Below are 20,854 nucleotides of genomic sequence, written 5' to 3'. Positions count from 1 at the left end.
GTGTCGGGGTCAGTGATTGGGATTGTAGTAAAAGAAAGACGAAGGGAGAACAAGATGGTGGCAGAGAATAAGAGAACAAGAAAGGGAGAGCCAGAATTGAGCCAACGCATTCAGTCGGTTTGTCGATGTCGATCGAGGCGCAACTTCATATCACCCCCTACGCTTTTCCGACTCGAAACACCGGAAGAGTCCGACACGAAGACTGCCTTGTCGATGCTGTGCTCAGCGTGATGAGTGGGACGTCAACAATGGCGTTGCGTGGGCGAATGCGCTGGTGTTCAGCTGTGAAGGTGTTGATGAATGAATTGTGGCACCCAATTCTTGTGAAAGAGACAGCGCCCTGGCCGCCGTGTGCCACCCTCCTAAGTCGTTGCGCCCACCAACATCACATGAACCCTGTTTGATCAGACGCGCGGCGTTGCTGCTTATGTCGATCCCCACCGGCGACGCTTGCCCTTTCCACAACACGGCTCTCTCCCTAGTGTGCGGCCTCTTGCGTGAGTTCAGCAGCCGATGCCACGACATGAGCTAAGCAAGACGTTCACAGCTCCCACATGTTTCGACAGTCGATGCTTCAGCCTCTGATCCTGCAATGAGATGGGATTGACGATCGTCTGTGTTATCTCAGCATTCGAGCTTATACTCGCTGCCATCGATGTTCGAGCTCCATGATGCTGACTTCGCCTCCGGCCTGTTCGAACAGTTCGCAGAGCAACAGCGTAGCGGGTTATGTCAGCTTTGCCCGTTCCGTGAACTGATCTCGCGGCCTCTGGTCGACTCACCTTTTCATCGTAGTCCATCCATTCAACGCCATCGTCGAACTCTACGCTGTCGAAGAGGGTACCTGATTCGAGACCTTTGCACGTCCATGTGCCCTACGCGAACCAAAACCAAAACCAAAGAAAAATCAGTACATCACTCCCCCGACATCGTCTCTTCCATCTCGCGAACTTACACTAGCCTCGAATCCGACCGGCTCCAACCCTCTGAAATCCAGCACGCACAGCGTCTGCCACTTGGCGCCTTCGCCCTCGCCCTCCGCCTCGATGGGTCTCCACAGCGGCTCCTTCGCGGTGGGCTCTTCGAACTTGGCCGAGCTCTCCTTCTTGCAGAAGCCGCAGCTCATGACCAGGTTGGCGCTGCCACGTGCACCCTTTGTCGTTTCGTGCGAGTCGCTGGGTGTGACGCCGACGAGTTTGGGGTGGACCTCGTGGCAGGAGGTGCATTTGAGCGAGAGCATGAGGGTGTGGTCCGGGTCGGAGGGGAGGAGGGAGGTGACGGCGAGGAACTGTGCTTTGAGTTGAAGGGCGAGTTTCTGCAGGAGGGGGTGAGGAAAAAGTAGAGGTAAGCGAAGGGCAGATGAAGATGGCAGATAGTGCGAGAAGGGGAGACGTACCGGCATCTTGATGAATGATGGTCAGTGTGGTTCGAGTGATAGCGTTCGGTAGGAGAAGGAGCGGGAGGAAACGGTTCGTGCTCCACAAGAAAGAGCAGTACGACATCTTCTTGTCGTGAATTGGATTCCGAATTCCGAATCGCCCGTCATGCTCCACTTCAAGTTGCGCACACGACATCCCAATCCTGAACCAAGCGGCAGATGCCTCGATTTCCTAACACCCAGAGATTTCGGTTCACTCACAAAGTCTCCTAATCTGCAATAACGACGAGGATCGAGAGACCCTGGGCCTGATCACATCGATCGGGCTCTCATAAGGAAGCTTTGGGATCGTATCGTCGTCTCACGGACTCGTTCAGCTGAATTGCGGAGGAGATGATGGAAATGAGTTGTTTTGGCTGCCATTGATGATCCCACTTGATTCTGGGACTGATCAGGGCATTCGATCCACAAGTCCTCATTTCTGGTGCCGCAACACCTCGCCCTGATAATTGAAGCAAAGACGAGTATCTTAATTCTCTTCTGATCGACTCAAGCAGACTCACCCTTATCTGTCCCTGGAAAGCTCGAGTCGAGGCAACAATCAAGAGCCGCAGACCTTCTCATCCCGGGGGTATCAACGCTGGCAAAGCGAGGTTGCAGCCGACAGAACACCTCCCCAATTAAGAGGGTCTAGTCAATGCGACGAAAAGTCCGCGTCAAGGCATGCACACCCTTCCCGCTTGCAGAGCCGGGCAGCCAAACACTCCTGAGCATGAGCAAAAGGCATGTCCGATCATCATTCCCTACGTGGAGGCAGTGCTACAGGAGACGGCAGATCAAAGATGTTGCTAAGCGACCGTTTCATCCTTGCTGTGACAGCGTTGGCAGCTCTCGGGGCCTCTTCATTCGCTGATGCGTTCCGTGGGGTTATGTGGATCGGTGCGAGCGTAGCCGCTCTATCTCGCAACAACGCTCTCCTCGGTATTGCTTCTGTGCGTGCGTTCGAGCGCTCGCTAGTCGCTCGTGTGTCCTGCCGAGCCGATTCCGAGTCATCCTGCGTAGCGTCCAAGAAGCGAGAGCGAGTCAAAGAGCTGATTGGCGCAGTCAGTCTGGGAGCATTCCTTGCTCTCTGCGCGTCAGAACCATCAACCGCGTTCGGAGACCAATTGGCGGCAGCAAGGCACAACAGTCGCAACGAGCCGGGCGAGTCTAGACGCTCGGCCGCATTTGTCCAGTCTGCCATCGGATCGCTTGTCAGCGGCAATGCTGCCCCATGTGATCGGTGGATGATATCGTTGAATGAAGGTTGCGCGAAGGCCGGTACGCCGGCGCTTTGCGAGCGTGGCATCGAGCCAGACGAGTGGAGCCGCTGGGCCATGTTGGCCCACCCTGTCATCGGATCGCTTGACCCAGCCACTGCCGACGAGTACGATCGTTGAACGGTGTCGTTGAACGCAGGTTGAGAGAAAGCTGGTACGCTGATGCTTTGCGACCGCATAAGCCACACAGGTTCCAGAGCGGTACCGGATGGTCTGGCGGACCCTATGTCCTCTGAGGCTGTTCTCCTGGTGCCTCTGCATAAGGTGGCATCTTGTATAGACCCGCTCTGGCCTTCTCCTTGAGTGGTGACGTGCGAGTTGATGGGCGAATCAGCGAGCGAGTCGGCAGGAGAAAACGCTCTGTCCCGAGTGCCAAGCGGTGGTGGTTCGAGCACTTGCGGACTTTGCAAAGGTTGTTCGCTCTCGATCGAGTCTACTGCAGTGCAATCGGAAGTTGGTGTGGACGTCTTTGATGCTGCATCGTCGTGCTCGCGAATGCCTATGTCACATGCAAGAGGCGAGCCTGGGGTCCTCGCTGTCGATCGTCTCCGTCCAAGCTGGCCATCGACAGCACCGTCAACTTGCTCGACCCACGGATCGTAAAAGAGTCCGGGAAGTGAGAGGCTCCCTGCCTCTGGTTGAACTAAATCTGCGCTGTCAATCGCGTGTGATTGCCGGGATGAGCTACCAGAAGGCTGCGTGCTTCCATTTGTAGCATCAGAATTAACCCGAGACTGTGGTTCCCTGGGAGATGGAAGACCACCCACCAATCCCCGAGGTACGACCCTAAACTGTTCGAGGAATTGCCCTAGCCGCTCGTTCAGCTGTGACATCGCCTCATCCCAGATATCTTGCCTGTTCAAGCGTGAACCGATCATTCGAGACCGATTCGGATCCTCTCGCATCTTTTGAGGAAGTTGATGCGACAGAGCTCGCGTTCGACCTTGAAAAGTCGTTACCGTAGGAGTGATTGAGTCGCTTGGCTGACCTCCTGGTCCATCATCGTTGGCTTCTTCTCCCGGCTCAACAAGCAAGACTTGCGGCAACCTCTGAACCGAGCCCCCAGTCTGACCTTCGAACGAATCGAGATCGTTGTCGCCGGCTCTCCAGCCAGTGAGAGGCACCATGGAGCTGTATGCTCTTCGCCTTTTCCAGAGGGGAGTCGTGCTTTGGGGACCCGACGCGGATGTCATTGAAGTCGAGGCTATCTGCGCCTTAGCGACCGGTATTGACGAGTTCTCACCGCCAAGGATGTCCCTCTTCTGTGGGTCTGCAGCCACTGCTGTGTCTGTGGGCACAAGTATGCCAAGCGGGCTGAAATCAAAGACGGAAGCATCTGAGGCCGTCGAAGACAGCGACACGGTTGGTCCACCACGTCTATCGGTATTCGTCAATTTACTGTCTCCGCTCGATACCTGTCGTCCAAGGCTGTGAAGCTGCGTCCAGAATCTAGCACCTAGATCCGGATCAGAGTCCCCATCATCTTGCGAGGTATGTCGATGAGAGTCGGAGCGTTCACGCGCGTGACTGCTGTGAAAGCTGGTTGGCCTTGTTGAACGAGGGGACAGTGATGCGGTGTCCGACGAGACACTGTCTCGGCTCGATCTCCTTGAGGATTGATATTGCTTTCGACTCGAGTGCAAGCTTGGCATCCCGTCTTTGCTTTCTCCATCACTGATCCCTTGGTGTGTCTCGGAAGTTGTTGTGGCCAGGCTGTAGCGCACCAAAGCCACGATCGGAAGTCCAGTCTCTCGATACAGATACGGTAGAGGCTGCTGATCCTTTTCTTCTTGCTTTTGAAGATGTTGACGGAAGATGATCGACCAGCTCTGAGGCGTCAGATGTGCCAAACCGACGGAAGAAAGGGTGGAGACGGAGCTCAGATCCAGGAACAGGTCGATCTTGCGATTTTGGTTGATGCTCTGCTCGCATGTAATAAGTTGTGATCTGAGATGTTCTACTTGATCTTCAAAGGAAGACATCAAAGGTAGAAGGATAGTGCTGTGGTCATCGTTTTGCTGTTCACCTACTCTCGGTGACGGTGAAGGTTGAATTGGAGCCAAAAGCATCGTCCATGATGACGATGTACTTGAATTTTCTGGCACCTGCGATGCGTGAAGATGACTTGACTGGCTTACTATTTCAGCAGCTCTCTTCACCGGGGCGTGAATAGCTCTTGCTGATGAATCGGCGACGCCGCGCAATGAGTTTTTGGTGGACTTTCTTCGGTGTTCAGAGGCGACGACGTTCGCAGTCAAGTTTACTGCCTCTTGGCCCCGTGATACTGGCTGAGAAGAGTGGCGAGCAGAGTGAGAGCGCTGCGTGGTTTCGAAATCCGGGAGTGTGCGCTGGTGATCAAATTCAGCGATAGAATTGATCGAGCTTGTTCGCGATGAAGACAAGAAAGGCTTGGGGTATGACAAGCCTCGACTGGTGCGAGGTCGAGCTTGCAAGGCTTCCTGCAGATCTGCCGATGCCTCTAGTGGACCGAGGGCATGAGTCGCAGAAGCTGGCTCTAGAGGATCGGAAGGTAGGAGAGGAGGAAACCTGAACGCACGATCTCCTTCCCCCTTACCGGAATCTGACCTGATCGGTGAATATGCATCTTCTTCAGACGAGCTGGCTTGGTCCTTACGGAGCCAATGCCGAGAAGGATGGACGGAAGAAATGGAGGAGGTGGAAATATCCTCTTGGTGATGAAGACGCTGCAACGACGCGTCTATGCTGAGTTCGGGAAGCGCGGGCGAGGAGAAGGTGCTTGGGGTTGAGGAGCGGCGTTTGGACGAGGTGAGAAATTGGAGCATTCCAGTTGATGTCGTGGCGAGCACATGTGGTTGAGGTATCGCGGATGTACTTGTTTTGCTGTAGCTAGAGAGGTGGGACTGCTCTGAGGAAAGGTGGCAGCGAAGAGAGCAGCTATATAGGTGTCTAAAGGATTTGCTTCAGACAAGCGTCGAAAGGATGTAGATGGCTTCCTCACTTGTCCTCTTATGCTACTCCTCCAGGTCGTGATGTTGATATCATGACAAGCAGAGCCGAGCTCAGACGCACGGAAGAAGCTCGAAGGAACAGAATGAATGCACGCCGACGATCCCGTACCGGTAGATTGGCTAACGTAGTACGACTATACCACATGCATACTAGAATGAAGCTCAGCGATAACCGGATACCAGGCGCAGAAAAGATCGCTTAGCGAAGGCGTCGACGTCTTTTGAGGATCGGCGCCGTGGTGGCGCAAGCTCGGATGCAAGATGGGCGTTGGACGGGCTTGTTCGGCTCCGGAAGCGGGTTAGAGTACGGTGCCTCGGTAGTCTCGAAAGGCGCAAAGCCGAAAAAGAGGCGAGAAGGAGCAAAGAGCAAAGGCGAAGAAGCAAGGGAGGGAAGGTGATATATCGCATTCTATGGTTGAATCCGTCTTATAGCGGGGAGGCATCAAGCGAAGGCCTGTGTGAGCTTATTTGCTTGATGAGTGGACACCGGCGTCTCAAAAGGGGAGATCAAGGCGCAGAAAAGAAAGACTTGATAGAAGATGGTTTGGAAGCAAGCCGAATAGGCAGCCGAACTGGAAGCGAAGATCGGCGTAGTACGGCATAGTACGGCACTGGCGAGCTTCCGTCGGCTTGATATCAAGTGTGCAACATCATTGGCATAGACGGCGGCTAGGAGAGTAGCCGACCGATGTTGATCGTGTGGCTGCCGTCACGGGACGAATCCGGCACTTTGACCTCGCAATGTCACGAGAAGCCGCGTCTCGATGCTGCTGTATCGAGTCTGAGGCACGATGTTGCAGCGGGGGAAGCGCAGGCACCATCCCGTGCATTTCTGACCGGACGCCTACTACAAGCACTGAACACACGACAGCGGGAGACGGAAAGTCTAAGAGGCAGGCAGAGTCTCGTCGAAGGAAAGAGCTGGACGAGACGATCAGCAGAGTGTTGGTCTCAGTGTTGGTCTCTTTGCGACCTGTTACGACCACAAAAAAATCTCCCACGCAGGGACCCTTGTTGCGCCGACTTGCATACAGTGCAACGAGGAGGGGACTGCCATCGACGCCAGCATCACTCGTGTTCTCCTTGCATGGTGGATGGATCGGCGTTCCGTGAAAACAGAAATGTCATTAGCTGGTAAACCTAATGCCGTCTGCTGCATGCACGCCGTCGATCCCTCGCTTGTCTGCTCGTCGTGCAGAGTGTCGCGCTCAAATGGCAAGAAATGATATATCGCACCCGCAAGGTCCACAGCGCTTTTCTACGCCTTACGCCGTCCGTACTCGGCTGACTGCCACGCGGGAAGAGGCTGACTGGGCTTCCACAGTGATCATCTCGGCTATCTGCAGCTTCACAATCACTCTGACAGAAAGGCTAGCAGTAAGCGTCTGAAGGTGTCAAGCGGAGGCGAACAGGTGTCTTGCTCAGCGACTTATTTCTGAAACAGATGCTGGTGAGTCCGGCTTAACAAATCTAGTAAATTCGCCATGGCGCGCAAGGACCACATCATTGTCTTGACAGCTCAGCCTTCTCATCATCCTCGACGATACCGTTCCCAACAGACAACATAATATACCCGCAGGCTCGACCGTTGCCAGCTTCGACGCCATACATGCACCCATCAGCAGCATCCAGCATTCCACGCTGATAGTTGCTCAGCATCCTGCATCGACACCTCTGGCTCGCCAATCACCTTTCTCCAACCATGGTCGCCCGTCCACGCAGGCCCTTGGTCTCCCTCGACTCCCAACTTCAGGCCCTCACCCTCTTCACCGACCTCGACGGTCCCTCCGAGAACCTCTCTCACCTCGGCCCCATCATCAAATCCCTCGACGAGGCCCGCCAGCAAGACGCCTTTCTCCGGCACCTCAAATCCTTCGTCTCCACCAAAGACGCCGAGATCGAAGCCATCTGCGATTCCAACCACTCCGAATTCGTAGCTGCCGTAGACAAGCTTCTCAAAGTTCGATCTGGCACCGTATCCCTCAAACACCGCATCGCCGAGTTGAACGAGGATCTCCAGGCGGGAGGGAGCTCGTTGGGGAACAAAAAGAAGCAATTGTTGGAGACACGCCGCACAGCGGGGAATGTGGGGGATGCAGTGGAGGTGGTGCAAGTGTGCTTGAGGGTGCTGGACATGGCAAATAGAGTGGACGGGTTGATCACCGAGAAAAAGTACTATGCAGCGTTGAGGAGTCTGCAAGAGCTCGAGACCAAACTGCGCGGCTTGATGGGCTACGATTTCGCCAAACACATGATGGAAGGTCTGCCGCAGATGAGAGGCCAAGTCAAGGCGGGCGTGACGAGCGAGATGAAGGAATGGCTATTTCAAGTGCGAGAGAAGTCGAGAACCGTCGGGCAGCTGGCATTGGAAGCCATGGAGACGCGGCACAAGCGATGGAGGGTCAAATCGCAACGCGATCCACTGTTGCGGCTGGCGAAAGTGAACAGTGCCATCGAACTGGTCATGAACGAAAGGGTCGAGGTGAACTTTGTGGATAACGACAAGGTGCAAGTGGATTTCAGAGCCTTGTACCAGGCGATACACATCTACGATGCGTTGGATTCGCGCGAGGAGCTGCAGATGAGTTACCAGGAGGATCGACGTGCGCAAGCCAACCTGCTGTTGAACCAAGGGTTGGTGTTTAGCGGCGATGGCAAGGTGCCGGCATTGTTGGAGGAGATGGTTGGATTCTTCCTCGTGGAGCACCACGTGATACAGACGACCATGGGGTTTAGGGAGGAGAGCGAAGTGGACGATCTGTGGGATACGATGTGTTCTAGGGTGGTGGATATCGTCTCCCTCGCGTTGAGGGATTGCAAGGATACCAAGATCTACGTCTCCGCAAAAGCTGCCATCCAAGTCTTCATCCAGACGCTCGAGGGGTACTCTTTTCCCGTGGCGAAACTCAACGCTCTGCTCCTCACGCTGTTCGAACGGTACGCGCAGCTGCTTCGCGATCGATTCAGTCAAGACTTCCAACAGGCGATGAAGGAGACCCAACACGAGCCTATGGTCGTCACCACTCCCGAGGAGCTATCCAAAGTGCTCTCCGTGTGCTGGTTGAAACCGGGCGACGACGTTCTGCTCAAACAATCCGGGTTCCCGCTCTCCCTCCCCTTCTCGCAAACCTACCCGCTCTGCTGCATGGATATGAGGAACCTCGTCGACCAATACTACATCTTCTCCTCGGACTTCACCTCGCATCGCGAGATCGACGAGATCCTCAAATCCTCGCTCGACCAGCTCCTCATCACCCAGGTCTCCACCGCCATCCGCAAGTCGCTCGACAGCACCGCTTCGATCAACCTCTCCCAAATCGCCCAGATCATCGTCAATGCCGAACACTTCAACCTCGCCTGCCTGGAACTGGAGAAACTTCTTGCTGCGCTGCGTGCACCACACGGTAGAGGTGGAAAAATGTCGTTGGATGCCAGCAAGCATTTCCGCGAGACCTTGCGGATTGCCGAGGAGAAGATCAGCGGTGCGTTTGCTGCGAAATTGGATCAATTCTTGGGGATTGCAGAGTACGATTTTGCTCCTCCTCCATCAAAGGAAAACAAGACGCATTCAGGTTGGTTGCAAGACACAGTAGACTGGTTACGAACAATGATGGAGTCCGTACTCGTGCTTCTCCCACCCACCGTCAAGGCGAAAATCTACACGTCGGCGTACCAACATCTTTCATCAAGCCTTCTAGATCGACACCTCCTCTCTCCCGATACCACTTCGATCAACACCAACGGTGTAAGCATGCTATTGGTAGATGTAGACTTTCTCGCAAAGGCAGCGGGAGAAGATGGTGTGGATGGAAAGGTGTTCGATGCGGTGAAGCAGACGTTGCAGGTGGTAACGATGGATAAAGTGGCAGAGTATACGGTGCTGTTGCAGGGAGGGAAGGTGGGGGTGGATGCGGGGGGAAGGTGGGCTAAGGTGGAGGTGAAGAAGTTGATGGCGTTGTTGGATAAGATGATCAGGACGATCAGTGGGAGGAGAACAGGTGGACAGGCGCAGGAGGCGATGACGGAGTTGGCCAAGAGACAGAGGGAGAGGGACGGGCTGGGGAGGGCCGTCGCGCTGATCGGAGCCGGAGTGGGGAGGTAGTATGGGGATTTGTAAAAGTGATCTAAACGTCGATCAAGTGACAGCAAGTGCACATGCGTGACGTGGTGCCATTCTCGTCGCCTGAACCTGTTCGAACGTACGAGTGTTGACAAACGCTCGCAATCAAAGGCGTTCGTATCTGCACGATATCTTTCCCCCCAAAAGCGCACATTCGTGAGACGTTCGGATACATGAACCATCGTTATCATTTCAAAATCAATCTCATCGCAAAGTAAGAGTACGAACACGAAAAGCAAAAGTCGTGACGAGCAAAGGTGTCGACGCAGAAAGATATCAGGAAAGGGAAGCTATGGATCAACCGTAGCTACCTCGAAGCCGATCGCGGGATGAGGGGAAGGCGAAAAGCGGTGAATGAGCAAACGTCTCTTTTGCCCGTTACCACTTGGGAAAGCAAGTGCCTGACTGCAGAAAAGGGGGGTAAAATTCGGACCAAGCATCACATGTGTCGTTTCGCATCACTTTTTCAGAGGACCAGCCTGCTACTCTCTCGACCTGCGCGTCCCCTCACACGAACCTCCAAGTAATCCCATCCAGCACGCCCTTATCCTTACTATCCATCCGTTCGAACACGCTCGGGCTGCAATCCAAACTGTTCTTCTCGCAACCGGGGCATTCGTCCGTGGCAAACGCCTGTACCTTTTTCCCGTTCCAGGTGATCTCGACTTTCTTACCGCAGAGCGAGTTGTGGTTGGGGTTGCCCGAGGCGGGATTGTACTGTTCGAAGAGGTCGCGCGAGATGGCTACGATGGGTTGGTCGTCCGTGTTGGTGATGCCGCAGGCGCCGAGACCGGTGTTGTAGAAGGTGGCGCGGCCGGTGAACGGGGTGGAGGAGGTGTAGAGGGAGGCGGTGGAGGGGGAGCCGGCGGGAGGGTTGAATGTAGGAGGGGTGTAGCCGTTGATCGAGTTGTCGGAGCTGGACGGGCTGGAAGGTGGGGGAGAGGGCTGCTTGGGGGCAGGAGCGGGGGCGGGGGCGGGTTGAGGTGGTTTGGGCTGATCGTGTTGCGGCTGGGGTTGAGGAGGGTCAGAAGGCACGCTGTAATCGCCAGAAGGCTGCTGTTGCTGTTGGGGTTTGGGTTTCTTGACCATCTTTTGCGGTTGAGCCGGCGGCGGCGGCGGCCGCGACGACTGAGCGTGTTGCTGCATCTGTGGCGAAGCCGAACTGTCGTGCTTCTTGCTGCTTTCGCTGCCGTCAACGCCATCGACACAGTCCTCGCTATCTATCTGCTGAGGCTGTTTCGGCTTCTGCTCAGGCTGCTGCTGCTGAGGCTGCTGCTGCTGTACCTGCTCCTTCTTTCCATCGTCCTGCTTCTTGGCTGCAGTCTCCTTTCCCGACACGCTGCTCTGAGCAGGATTTTTCTGAGCCTCACCAGCATCACCATCCTCGCCGCCAAACCCTTTGAGATAGAACTGGAGACTCTCGGCATCTCCATACTCCTCGTAATGCTTCAGCGCGGCTTCGAGCTTGTGAAGCTGGGCTTCGTAGCGGTCGTGAGCAGCGACGTCGCCATGGTCGTCACCTGCGTCTCGGATCATAAGAGGGACTACTCGGTTCGCCTTGAAGATGTCCGAGTCTGCACGGTAGAAGCGGGGAACGTGGTGCACGAGTCCGCGATGACGATTAGGGGGAAAGAGACCGCGAGCGTACTGGACACTGTGGACGGGGTGTGTGTGGGCGAACGGGGTGGTGAAGGTCACCATGACCAGCATGGTGACGACGAAAGTGGCGAGGCGAAAGAATTGCATCGTTGTTGATCGACAGAGAAAAGCTTTGAAGGGGAGCAACGAGGAAAAAGACGTTCGAGTGCGGATGTGCCGAGGGAGGAGGTTCTTGCGGACGAAATGAGCTTTTAAGGAGACTAAGAAGGGGAGAATATCTGGAGTGCGGATCTGTTGAGTTGGGATGGGGAGATGTCGGTGTTAGTGTTGGCGGTGGGGCGTTGGGAGTTGCGGGAAGGGTGCGGATGACGAGAAAGGAGGGGGCGTAAACTCGTTTCTCGTGCTCCTTTTATGCTTCTCGATGAGTTGTCATGGAGTGAAGCACATTTTCTGGGTGACACGGTGCGGATCGCCATAACGATCGCAGAAGCGGAGAAGAGAGCACGTTGCCGAGAGCAGAAGACACCTTTCTGTGGCTCTTCCGCAGCTTGTGGTCCTTCAACTAGCTAGCTGTGTCTTGCTCTTGCGCACTGGCGTCGCCACTCCGACTCGTCACTCACCTGCACAGTGTGTTGCGCGTCGTGTACTGAGATGCTAGTCGGAAGCGCACAGACAAAGCGGAGGACACCTGTTCCGAGATGAATTGAAGGCGCAGATCGTGTGGACCCCAAAAAATGAGGGTGATACCGAGGCCGTTGAGGAGCGGAGCAAGTTCTAGAAGCGCAACGTCCGTGTCAGTCGAGTCTGGACTAAGAATGATCGCCTCCGATGCGACTCGGATCGGATTGGCTCTGTCACGTCATCTCTCCAGCATCGCTTGAAGACTGGGCTGTATCGTTCCAAGCGCCATGGCTGTTGGATCCACTTACCGTAGCGCAAAGGAGACGGAATCGATCGATCCGGAGGTGAGAAAGGTAGAAAGAGGAGAGGGCGAAGAGGGGGTGAAAGGATAATTCGGTCAAAGGAGGAAGAAGGAGAGGAGGAGAAGGACGAGCTTGATCAACAAGATTCGAGGGTGTGAACCCTCAAACTCTGTTCTGCGCCTCCCCTCCTCTTATACACGGACGGCGATTGTCGCAGTGACACATGCATTGACGGCCGGTCTTTCCGCGGTTTGCTCTCAAGCTCGAAACTCAATCGGAGGGTTCGCCGATGAAGCCGTTCAGCTCATTTCACTCAAAGCTTGCAGCTGAACAAAGTAAAGACACAAAGGGAGTCCGCTTTTGACCATCGTCAGACGTCTCTGCTCTTGGACCAGCACTTCATTTCCGAAAGACGCTCTGCAGACCCACCAGCCTTCCGTCAAGTCACATTCCTTTCATCCGCGCAGACGCGGTTGGTCCTGCTCGACACCATCGCGTCGTGGGGCTTTCCGAGTGACAACCCCCACCGTGAGAGAGCAGGGTTGACAGGTTTCGGCCCTAAGCGTGGGATCCGTTCGCGCCTTTGACCGGAGAGCGGCATTATGCTTCCCCACGTCCACCAAAATACCTTATGTTCTCTGAGCAAAGCATCACGTGTTCACACACTCTTGCAGATCTCGATTTCAATTCGTATTCAGAACATCGCGTACCACAATGCTTTGAGGGGAACAGTCTTTCAAGCAAACACCCAGCCCTGCTGTCCATCAGCCCATGCGGCCAGCTCCTTGCTCACGCTCGCCTCCTGGAAGCGCAACTTTGCTTCGGCCTCCTCCTGCTCATCCTGCAGCAGCTTGACACCGAATCCGTCACCTCCCACCCTGGTCTCGTAGCACTTGAATCCAGCGTTTTCCAGCTCGCTCATCAGCTCCTTGACTTTATCCTCCTCAAACTCGTCCGGCAGCAGCGTCACGGCGCATCCTCCTCCACCCGCACCCGTCAGCTTGGTAGCCAACTGCTCGGGGGCGAACGACTCAGTCTTGTTCTTGATCAACTCGAGCGAGGCATGCGACACCTCGAGGTCGACGAGTTCGGCGTGGTTGTGCTTGATCAACTCGCGAAGCTGTGCCACCTGCTGGGCACGCGAGAGACCCGAGTTGCCGCTCAGCACGCTCTGAGCTGCGTCGGCGATGGTCTGGATTCGAGCCAGGGCAGCGTTGACGCGAGTCGGGTCGGATTCTTTCTGAGCTGCAACGTGAGCGATGAGCTTCTTGCCCTCACGCCCGACGCAGCTGTCGACGAGCAGGAAGCGGAACGAGGAGAATCCTTTGAGCTTGTCCATCTTGTTGGCGGTGAGTGTGTTGCTCGGGTGAGCGCGCGTGAAAGCGATAGCTCCACCGTGCACGGCCACCGAGTTGTCGACGCCAGAAGGCGTGCCGTGGATCACCTTCTCGGACAGGAATGCCCACTGGTTGACGTAGGCAGAATGCTCCGCCGACACCTCGCCAGCAGGGGCAGGAATGCGGCCGTAGAGGATGGTGAGCGCACCAGCGAGACACGAGCTGAGCGCAGCACTTGATCCCAGGCCAGCACCGATGGGCAGAGCCGAGCGCAGAACGAAGGCCTGAGCGCGAGCATCCGCCTGTCTAGCGATGCACATGTAAAGCACAAGGAAAGCGATCGAAGCAGCATGGCTTCGTTCGCTCTCGTTGACAGTGTCACCCACGACCTTTTCAATGGCGCTGACGAGCGTCTGGTCGAGCGAGTCGGGCACAGCGCCGCCGCTCTGGAGCGACTTGGGCACTGCAGACCAAGGGAGCTCGTCGATGCTCCAAGTGTGGACGACGCCCAGATCGGGCAGATCGAGCGAGATCTTGCCGTCCTCGCGGGGCGAAACGTTGGCATAGCATCGCAGCGCCACCGATCCAGCAACAGCAGTGACACCGTGAACTACTGCGTGCTCACCGAAGAGGATCACCTTGCCAGGTGCACTGACCACCACCGATGACGGCGGCGGGTGATCCTGAGCAAGGCGAGGTTCCCCCTCACCGCCACGAGTCTCGAGCTTTGCACGGTTCATGTCGTCGACCAAGCTGCCCACCTTGTTCTGCTGGGTCTGCTCCTCGGTATGCAAAGGCGTACGTTCGTAGGCAATGGGATCTGGGGACGCTGCGCGAGAGCTTTCGCTGGTTGAAGCGAGTGCGGTGGATCGAGAAGAGGGTTTGCGGCGGATGGCGCCGGCTTGAAGCAGAGCGTTTTGGAGGTCGTCAAGCAAGTCGCGCTCGTCTTCAATGCCGACGCAGAGACGGATGAGGTCTTCCGGCATGCCACGGGCCGCACGGACCTTCGGGTCGATCGATGCGTGCGACATGAGACAGGGCATCGAGATCAGACTGTTGACACAGCCAAACGAAACCGAAATGCCCCACAGACGCGTGGCACCCACAATGCGTTCCGAAAGCGCTTTATCGCCCGTAACAAAGCTGAGCACCGAGCCTGGACCGGCAGCCTGCTTATCGTGCACCGCCTTGGAAGGGTGGGAGGCAAGACCGGGATAGTTGACCTTGAATCCAAGCGAGTCGAGATAGTGGGCCACGGTGATGGCAGAAGCCTGCTGTCGATCCATGCGCACCGCCAGCGTCTTGATGCCACGAAGCAAGAGGAATGAATCCATGGGCGTGAGCGCATTGCCGATCGAGTTGATGGTGAAGGCGATCTGCTTGCCAAGATCGTCACGATCGCAGGCAATGACACCGGCCATAAGGTCATGATGACCCGAGAGGTACTTGGTGCCGGAGTCGTAGACGACGTCGACGCCGAGCTCAAGAGGACGCATGAGGTAGGGCGACATCATGGTGTTGTCGACGACGACGACAGCATCGGGAGCCCACTTTTTGGCAGCAGCAGCGCATCGCTGAAGGTCGCAAATCTTGAGGCATGGGTTGGTGGGAGTCTCGAGGAGCACCATGCTGACCTTGCCGCAAAGACCGGCAGCAGCGTCTTGGCTTCGCTTCTGGAGCATCTCTTCGACCTTGGATGCGTCGGTAGTGTCGACGTGGTCGGTGTGGATGTTCTGGTGCGAGGCGAGGTAGCCCAGAAGACGGTTGGTTCCACCGTAGAGGTCATCGCCGGCAATGATGCGCTCGCCGGCCTTGACGATGCGAGTGATGACGTCGAGGCAGGCCATGCCGCTGGAGACGGCAAAGCTGTACTTGCAGTTCTGAAGCTGGCAGAGATGGTGCTGAAGCATGGAGCGGGTGGGGTTGCCCGAGCGAGAATAGTCGAATTCGGCACCGGGAAGACCTTTGAAGGTGGCCGACATGTAGATGGGTGTCGAAGAGGAGCCGTACTGATCCTTGTGGTTGGGGTCATCTACGGTGGCGCACTGGGTGGCGAAGCGGTAGCCGTTGGGACCACGACGGTCCTTGTGCGAGATGAAGGAGAGCTTGTGATCGGCATCGTCGCCAATGTCGGAGGGTTCGGGGGAAGTAGGGACGGAAGAGTCAAGCGAAGCAACGGAAGAGGCGACGTCGGTGCTGAAAGGGGTGATGGTGGACGCCTGAGAGGAGGCCACGCTGTAGCTGTCACGGGACGCCGACATGTTGAAAGGCGAGGATGACGATCTAGGTGATTGCAATGTGTTTGATGTTGGTAGTCTCTGGGTATTCGATGCGTTCCGAGTGGCAAGGAGCGGCACCGGGTGGTGGAGATGGAAGAGCCGAAAGAGGGCGCTAAGCTTATATCGCCGCTCTTCAGGAGTGTGGGTATGTGAGAAGACGCTCTGAGCGATGAGCTGGCCGATCTAGGCGATGGTGTTCTGCGTGAGTGACAAGATATGATGGAAGGCGGGTGGTACGATGTCGAGCTGCGAAGCATTTGTGATTCAGTCCGAGTTGCTGCGTGACAATCTGTGTGTGTTGCAGGTGCTGTGCGGAGATGCCGACTCGACTGATCCACTGTAAGTTGGATTAGTGGATTTTGGTGCAGCAGGCGAGTCACTTTTTCGAGCTGTTTCTTCGCAAGCTCCAAGGACGCCTTCAATTTCGAAATCCTGGCTTGACCCAACAGGGAACGCTTCTCATGGCGTGCTTTCTTTTTCTCCCGCATCAACCTAATCGCCGATCAAACAATCAGTTAAACCGTTGATGATTTTCGGAAGTCGGAAAGCAAAGTGAATCTGTCCAAAGCTGCCTTCCATTCTCAAAGCATTCCCGCATCCTTCTTCTTCGGCTTCCTTGAGCACCCACCATCTCCCCATCACCCTACACAATCATGGCCGCAGCATCATCACAACCAATACAATCTGAAAAGCGACCCGACTCGCGTCGTCTGGCCGACTTTGCTGCCAAAGCCGCTGAAACCTTCGTCTCGGCCTACTATGCTGCTTCCGATTCACCACAACGCACCAACCTGGTACCGACGCTGTATCTGCCCAGCTCATCGATCGTTTGGAACGGAACTCCTGTCAGCGGACAACAGGAGCTGACAGCGATGTTGAACAGTATGCCGGGGAGCAAGCATGAGGTGCAGGCTTTCGACTGTCATGCTATGGGAGGCGCTGTTGATGGAGGTAAGTTGCGCGTCGCCTTTCACATTCGGCTTCGGCAGGAGGACACGAGAGATCAGCCTCGACTTGGGCGTCGATGTAGCGAGGAAGCTTTCTTGCTGTTGTAACGATGGCGGGACCACACACTTTCTCGCAGTCGACACGATCAAAGAGGCGAGAACAAACACAGTCTCTTCGGCATGGCGTACTTCCGTCTCTCGGTCTCTGCCACCCCTCTCATGGCTGTTGCATTGCGTTGCGGCCATTCGAGTGGTAATGATCGGATCAGAGCAGTCGTCACAATGTCGGAGAGACGCTTTTCATAAGGGTTCGATACCTTTCAACAATCTCAAGGTCAACTCATGTATCGAGTAGTATATGAAGCATACATTCCTCCTCCTCTTCAAGACTTCTCCTTTTCTCCCTTCCTCCCTGTTTACCCACTCCTCATCTCCTTCTCTTCATCTGCGTAAATCTGAAGCTGACACTGACACCATCCCCCTCTCGCACCTGCAGCCGCCTTCTCTCCACCATCCATCCTCCTCACAGTTTCCGGCACCGTCTCCCACCACACACCCGAATCATCATCCGCACTCAACCCATCCACCTCCTCCTCCAACGCACCGAAATCAGCAACCTCATCCACGCACGGAGCAAACCGCAATCGCGGCAACTTCGACCCGGACGCACCGATCACTTCGCATCCGAGGGCGTTCTCGCAGAACTTTGTGCTCGTCGACATCACGGCTGTCGGTGGAACAGTGGGCGGCGCGGCAGGGGATGGGGGTGTGGCGTGTAGCAGTGCCACGGGCAAGGATGCGAGTGTGACCTTAAGCGGGAGGTATTTCGTTCAGGCGGACAGTTTTAGGTTTATCGGGTAGCAAGGTTGGCGGAGCAAAACAAAACGCATACCCAGAGCTAAGCAACTACAAGAGCGTCATGCAAGCAAGCTAAAAGTCAATCAATCACTTTCAAGGCACGGGTATAAAGTGTACATTCAAATCTTAAAAGTCAGTGCTGTCAAAGTGACTGGAGAAATCATACCCGACATCCAACCTTTTTGCCGTCACCAACGCATCGCTGTCCATATCCATGTCCATCTCAGCTCGTCCATCGGCGAATCTTTCCGCTGTAGCTGAAGTGAAGGGGGAGATCTTCGAGCTGTGTGATCTCACGAAGCTTCTTGAAGGAGCGAGATGGTTGGGGGAAGGTGGGAAGAAGGAACTTTGCGAGGAGATGCTCGAAGTCGATGACGAAAAGGAGAGTTTGGGTAGACCGGCGATTCTCCTCGCTTCTACTGTATATGCATCCATGGTTTCTTCAACAATATCTTCCTCTTCGCCTTCTGATAACCTTCTACTTCTCTTCGTCGCCTCCATCCGCGGTTCAATCGTCTGTTGAGGCTGAGTGTCGACTCTCAACCCATCAAAGTTCGAAGCGACGTTCGGTGCAGTGCTGACCCGACTCCATCCGCGTCTTGTATTGCCTACACTGATGAGCACATCGCGTTCCGAGACGAAACCCCCACCATTCCCTGAGCCAAACTTTGCATTCGTCGGATCATCCAGCGAAGTACTCGTCCGTGTATATCCTTGGTTGATGCGTGATCGAATTCGCCAACCTAGGTTAGCCAACGTGTTGTGGGTCTCCGCATCAACGACGGCTTGTGCTGGAGTGGCAAGTGTAGAGCTGGATGCGATGGAGGAGGTTGTGGAAGAAGATGAAGCGGCGAAAGGATCCCGTGTTGCACGGCTGGAGGGTGAAGGAGATCGTTCGGAGAGGGCGAAGGCTACAGGTCGATCGCCAAAGTGTTTTTTGAATTGGTGCGTGTACGAGCATGCGCTACCGCTGGCTGTGATCGGGGTTGAGTGGGTCATGATTCGACGTGGTGTAGAGAGTTGCAAGGCTAAGCAGCAGGATAGAGGTGTTGTGTTGGGTGGAAAAGGTGACCTCCTGAAGAGCGGTGTTCGTGGGGGCCGAGCAGATGCGAGACGATACGTGGTCGGGTGTTTCTGCCGCCTTTCCGCTTCGACAAAGGTGATATGTTGTGATCGTGCGACGATGAAGAGATGGGGTTGGGACGACGTCGAACAAAGTGAAACCACCAACAAATGCAGCTAGTACAGCCTGCCTCTGCCTCAATGTGATTATACAAAAGAACTGAACTCTACCATTCGCCCAAGTCGCGTCCATTAACGCGTTCCTTGACGCGCCTCTTTCCACCGCCAAGCCGCTCATTTACGCGACTGCCTTTTTTCACACCCACTTGTGGTAGGTTCCGCATTAACATATTCATACTTTACCCAAACCCGGACCGCTCAAACACACTGTGCTTTGTGCCAATACATCGTTTTGGGAAGCAAGGGCATTCTTTCTCACTGTCCCTTCTCACAAAGCCTGCTTGTGCGAAACCACGACAACCGCTTTCCAGTATAGAGTCGCATTTCTCGCGAGAATAAAAGGGAAACAAACACAATCGGGATCATATAGGGATCGACAGAAGCAACAGCAAGTGAGATGGAAGATCGAGACGAGACAGCGTTCATAGCCACGCAGCCTCCCCGCGACCCCCACTTCGCCCTCTAAGACAGCTTGGCAAAGTACTCGGCGACCGCCTGTGTCCTGTACTCGTCCGAAGGCAGAGCATCCATCTTGGGGTAGTACTTGTCGCCCTTCTGGACAAAGAACCTGGGCTCCCAGGTGGACCCGCTCTCCTCCCTCTCCTTTGCCAGCGCGCGCTGCTTCTCCTCGATCGCCGACTTGCTCTCGGTGGCCTTGTCGAGGTTCTTCTCCTTGATGCCCTCGGTGACCTTGCTCCACAAACGACGCGATTCGTTCTCCTCCTGCTGGTCTTCGGGGATGACCTCCTTCTGAACGATGGTGGCTTTGCGTGCGTCAAAGAGCTCCTCGTGCTTGCCCGAGCTCGAGTCTTTGTAGTCCATGGATTCGCTCCACTTGCCGCTGATTTCACCCACCGTCTTGCCGCCCTTGGTGACCTTGCCACCGATGGCGTTGTAGGTACCCGTGAAGTAGCCTTTGGTCTTGAACTCGACGTCGCAGCTGAGATCGTTGGCGTCGTTGCGGATCTTGCTCGTGTCGCCGAGCTCGAGCACCATCTTGCCGAACAGGATGCCTCTGGCGTACATGTTGGGCATTGAAATCTGGTACTCGCCATCTTCTTGACGGTCGAGCAGCACGACGCGGTTCTCACCGCCCATCAGAGTGGCTGCCGAGTTGCCCAGGAACTTGGACTTGGGCTTGAGCTCGCCGTAGAAGATCAGGTTGTTCTCGGGCGATACGTAGTAGTAAGCGCTGACGGGTGGATGGTGCGATACCTGCTCGGCAATGTAGTAGCCCTTTGTTCCATCGGTGTAGTTGTAAGTGCAGCGGAAGAACTCGCCGAGGATGGGGTTGTAGGGCTTCTTGACGCCCTTGGGCTTGATGTGCCATCCAGAGAGGTAGTAGCGTGTGATGTGGAGGAAACGCTCTTCGGGCGAGTCGATCTTGCCAGCGCCAAAGATGAGATCGGGATGTGACATGAAGTCGGTGATTCGCTCGAGCATGGAGCGCGGTTCGAGCACAAACGTGGGCAGCGTCACTTTGGACAGATCCATACCTATGCGGAGCTGTCCGATGAGCGACATGAGAATGTTGCCAGCTTCTTCATCGAGCTCCTCGGTGTCGTCGGCGGAGGCGCCCTCGGGAGGACGGTCTTCCTTGGTAGGTTTGATGTGCGACTTGGCGCCCGAGACGGCACCGCTGACGTGATCGAGCAGACCCATTGTGAGAGACGTGTGGGAATGACGTTCTATCTAAAAGCGATGAATGCTGTGTCGACGGAAAGTCAGGATACGCCGTGCTTGCCGGCTTGATGAGACAGGCAGGCGTTTAAGCTCCTCGTCAAGGTTGAAGAGCACAGATCAGGCCAGTGACTGGATGATCGTTCGCTCTCGAGCTATAGAAGGGAAGTCGGCAGGACACT

At 55.5% G+C, this 20,854-nt stretch overlaps 9 protein-coding genes across 9 annotated transcripts; 3 read left to right on the top strand and 6 right to left on the bottom strand.

Moving 5' to 3' along the window:
- Positions 1-125: 125 nt before the first annotated feature.
- Positions 126-404, top strand: PHSY_005326 (hypothetical protein; the record flags this gene model as incomplete). The annotated part of the gene is made up of 1 exon (XM_012335936.1): positions 126-404. One exon carries the CDS (start codon positions 126-128, stop codon positions 402-404), a length of 279 nt encoding a protein of 92 aa, XP_012191326.1.
- A 99-nt stretch (positions 405-503) lies between these two features.
- Positions 504-1,574, bottom strand: PHSY_005325 (hypothetical protein; the record flags this gene model as incomplete). The annotated part of the gene is made up of 3 exons (XM_012335935.1): positions 504-875; positions 956-1,293; positions 1,397-1,574. 3 exons carry the CDS (start codon positions 1,572-1,574, stop codon positions 504-506), a joined length of 888 nt encoding a protein of 295 aa, XP_012191325.1.
- Positions 1,575-2,174: 600 nt separating this feature from the next.
- PHSY_005324 (hypothetical protein) lies at positions 2,175-5,501 on the bottom strand (the record flags this gene model as incomplete). The annotated part of the gene is made up of 1 exon (XM_012335934.1): positions 2,175-5,501. The coding sequence occupies one exon, from the start codon at positions 5,499-5,501 to the stop codon at positions 2,175-2,177; it is 3,327 nt and encodes a 1,108-aa protein (XP_012191324.1).
- Positions 5,502-7,389: 1,888 nt separating this feature from the next.
- Positions 7,390-9,789, top strand: PHSY_005323 (rhypothetical protein5; the record flags this gene model as incomplete). The annotated part of the gene is made up of 1 exon (XM_012335933.1): positions 7,390-9,789. The coding sequence occupies one exon, from the start codon at positions 7,390-7,392 to the stop codon at positions 9,787-9,789; it is 2,400 nt and encodes a 799-aa protein (XP_012191323.1).
- Positions 9,790-10,314: 525 nt separating this feature from the next.
- On the bottom strand, positions 10,315-11,553 carry PHSY_005322 (expansin; the record flags this gene model as incomplete). The annotated part of the gene is made up of 1 exon (XM_012335932.1): positions 10,315-11,553. The coding sequence occupies one exon, from the start codon at positions 11,551-11,553 to the stop codon at positions 10,315-10,317; it is 1,239 nt and encodes a 412-aa protein (XP_012191322.1).
- Positions 11,554-13,065: 1,512 nt separating this feature from the next.
- Positions 13,066-15,927, bottom strand: PHSY_005321 (hypothetical protein; the record flags this gene model as incomplete). Its single annotated transcript, XM_012335931.1, has 1 exon — positions 13,066-15,927. One exon carries the CDS (start codon positions 15,925-15,927, stop codon positions 13,066-13,068), a length of 2,862 nt encoding a protein of 953 aa, XP_012191321.1.
- Positions 15,928-16,598: 671 nt separating this feature from the next.
- Positions 16,599-17,753, top strand: PHSY_005320 (nuclear transport factor; the record flags this gene model as incomplete). Its single annotated transcript, XM_012335930.1, has 2 exons — positions 16,599-16,896; positions 17,389-17,753. 2 exons carry the CDS (start codon positions 16,599-16,601, stop codon positions 17,751-17,753), a joined length of 663 nt encoding a protein of 220 aa, XP_012191320.1.
- A 123-nt stretch (positions 17,754-17,876) lies between these two features.
- Positions 17,877-18,749, bottom strand: PHSY_005319 (hypothetical protein; the record flags this gene model as incomplete). The annotated part of the gene is made up of 1 exon (XM_012335929.1): positions 17,877-18,749. The coding sequence occupies one exon, from the start codon at positions 18,747-18,749 to the stop codon at positions 17,877-17,879; it is 873 nt and encodes a 290-aa protein (XP_012191319.1).
- Positions 18,750-19,454: 705 nt separating this feature from the next.
- On the bottom strand, positions 19,455-20,654 carry PHSY_005318 (oxysterol binding protein; the record flags this gene model as incomplete). Its single annotated transcript, XM_012335928.1, has 1 exon — positions 19,455-20,654. One exon carries the CDS (start codon positions 20,652-20,654, stop codon positions 19,455-19,457), a length of 1,200 nt encoding a protein of 399 aa, XP_012191318.1.
- Positions 20,655-20,854: the final 200 nt, after the last annotated feature.

This window comes from Pseudozyma hubeiensis (genome assembly GCF_000403515.1).
Source record: "Pseudozyma hubeiensis SY62 DNA, scaffold: PHS48, whole genome shotgun sequence".
NCBI classification, from domain to species: Eukaryota; Fungi; Basidiomycota; class Ustilaginomycetes; order Ustilaginales; family Ustilaginaceae; genus Pseudozyma; species Pseudozyma hubeiensis.
This window is presented reverse-complemented; position numbering and strand designations above follow the sequence as displayed.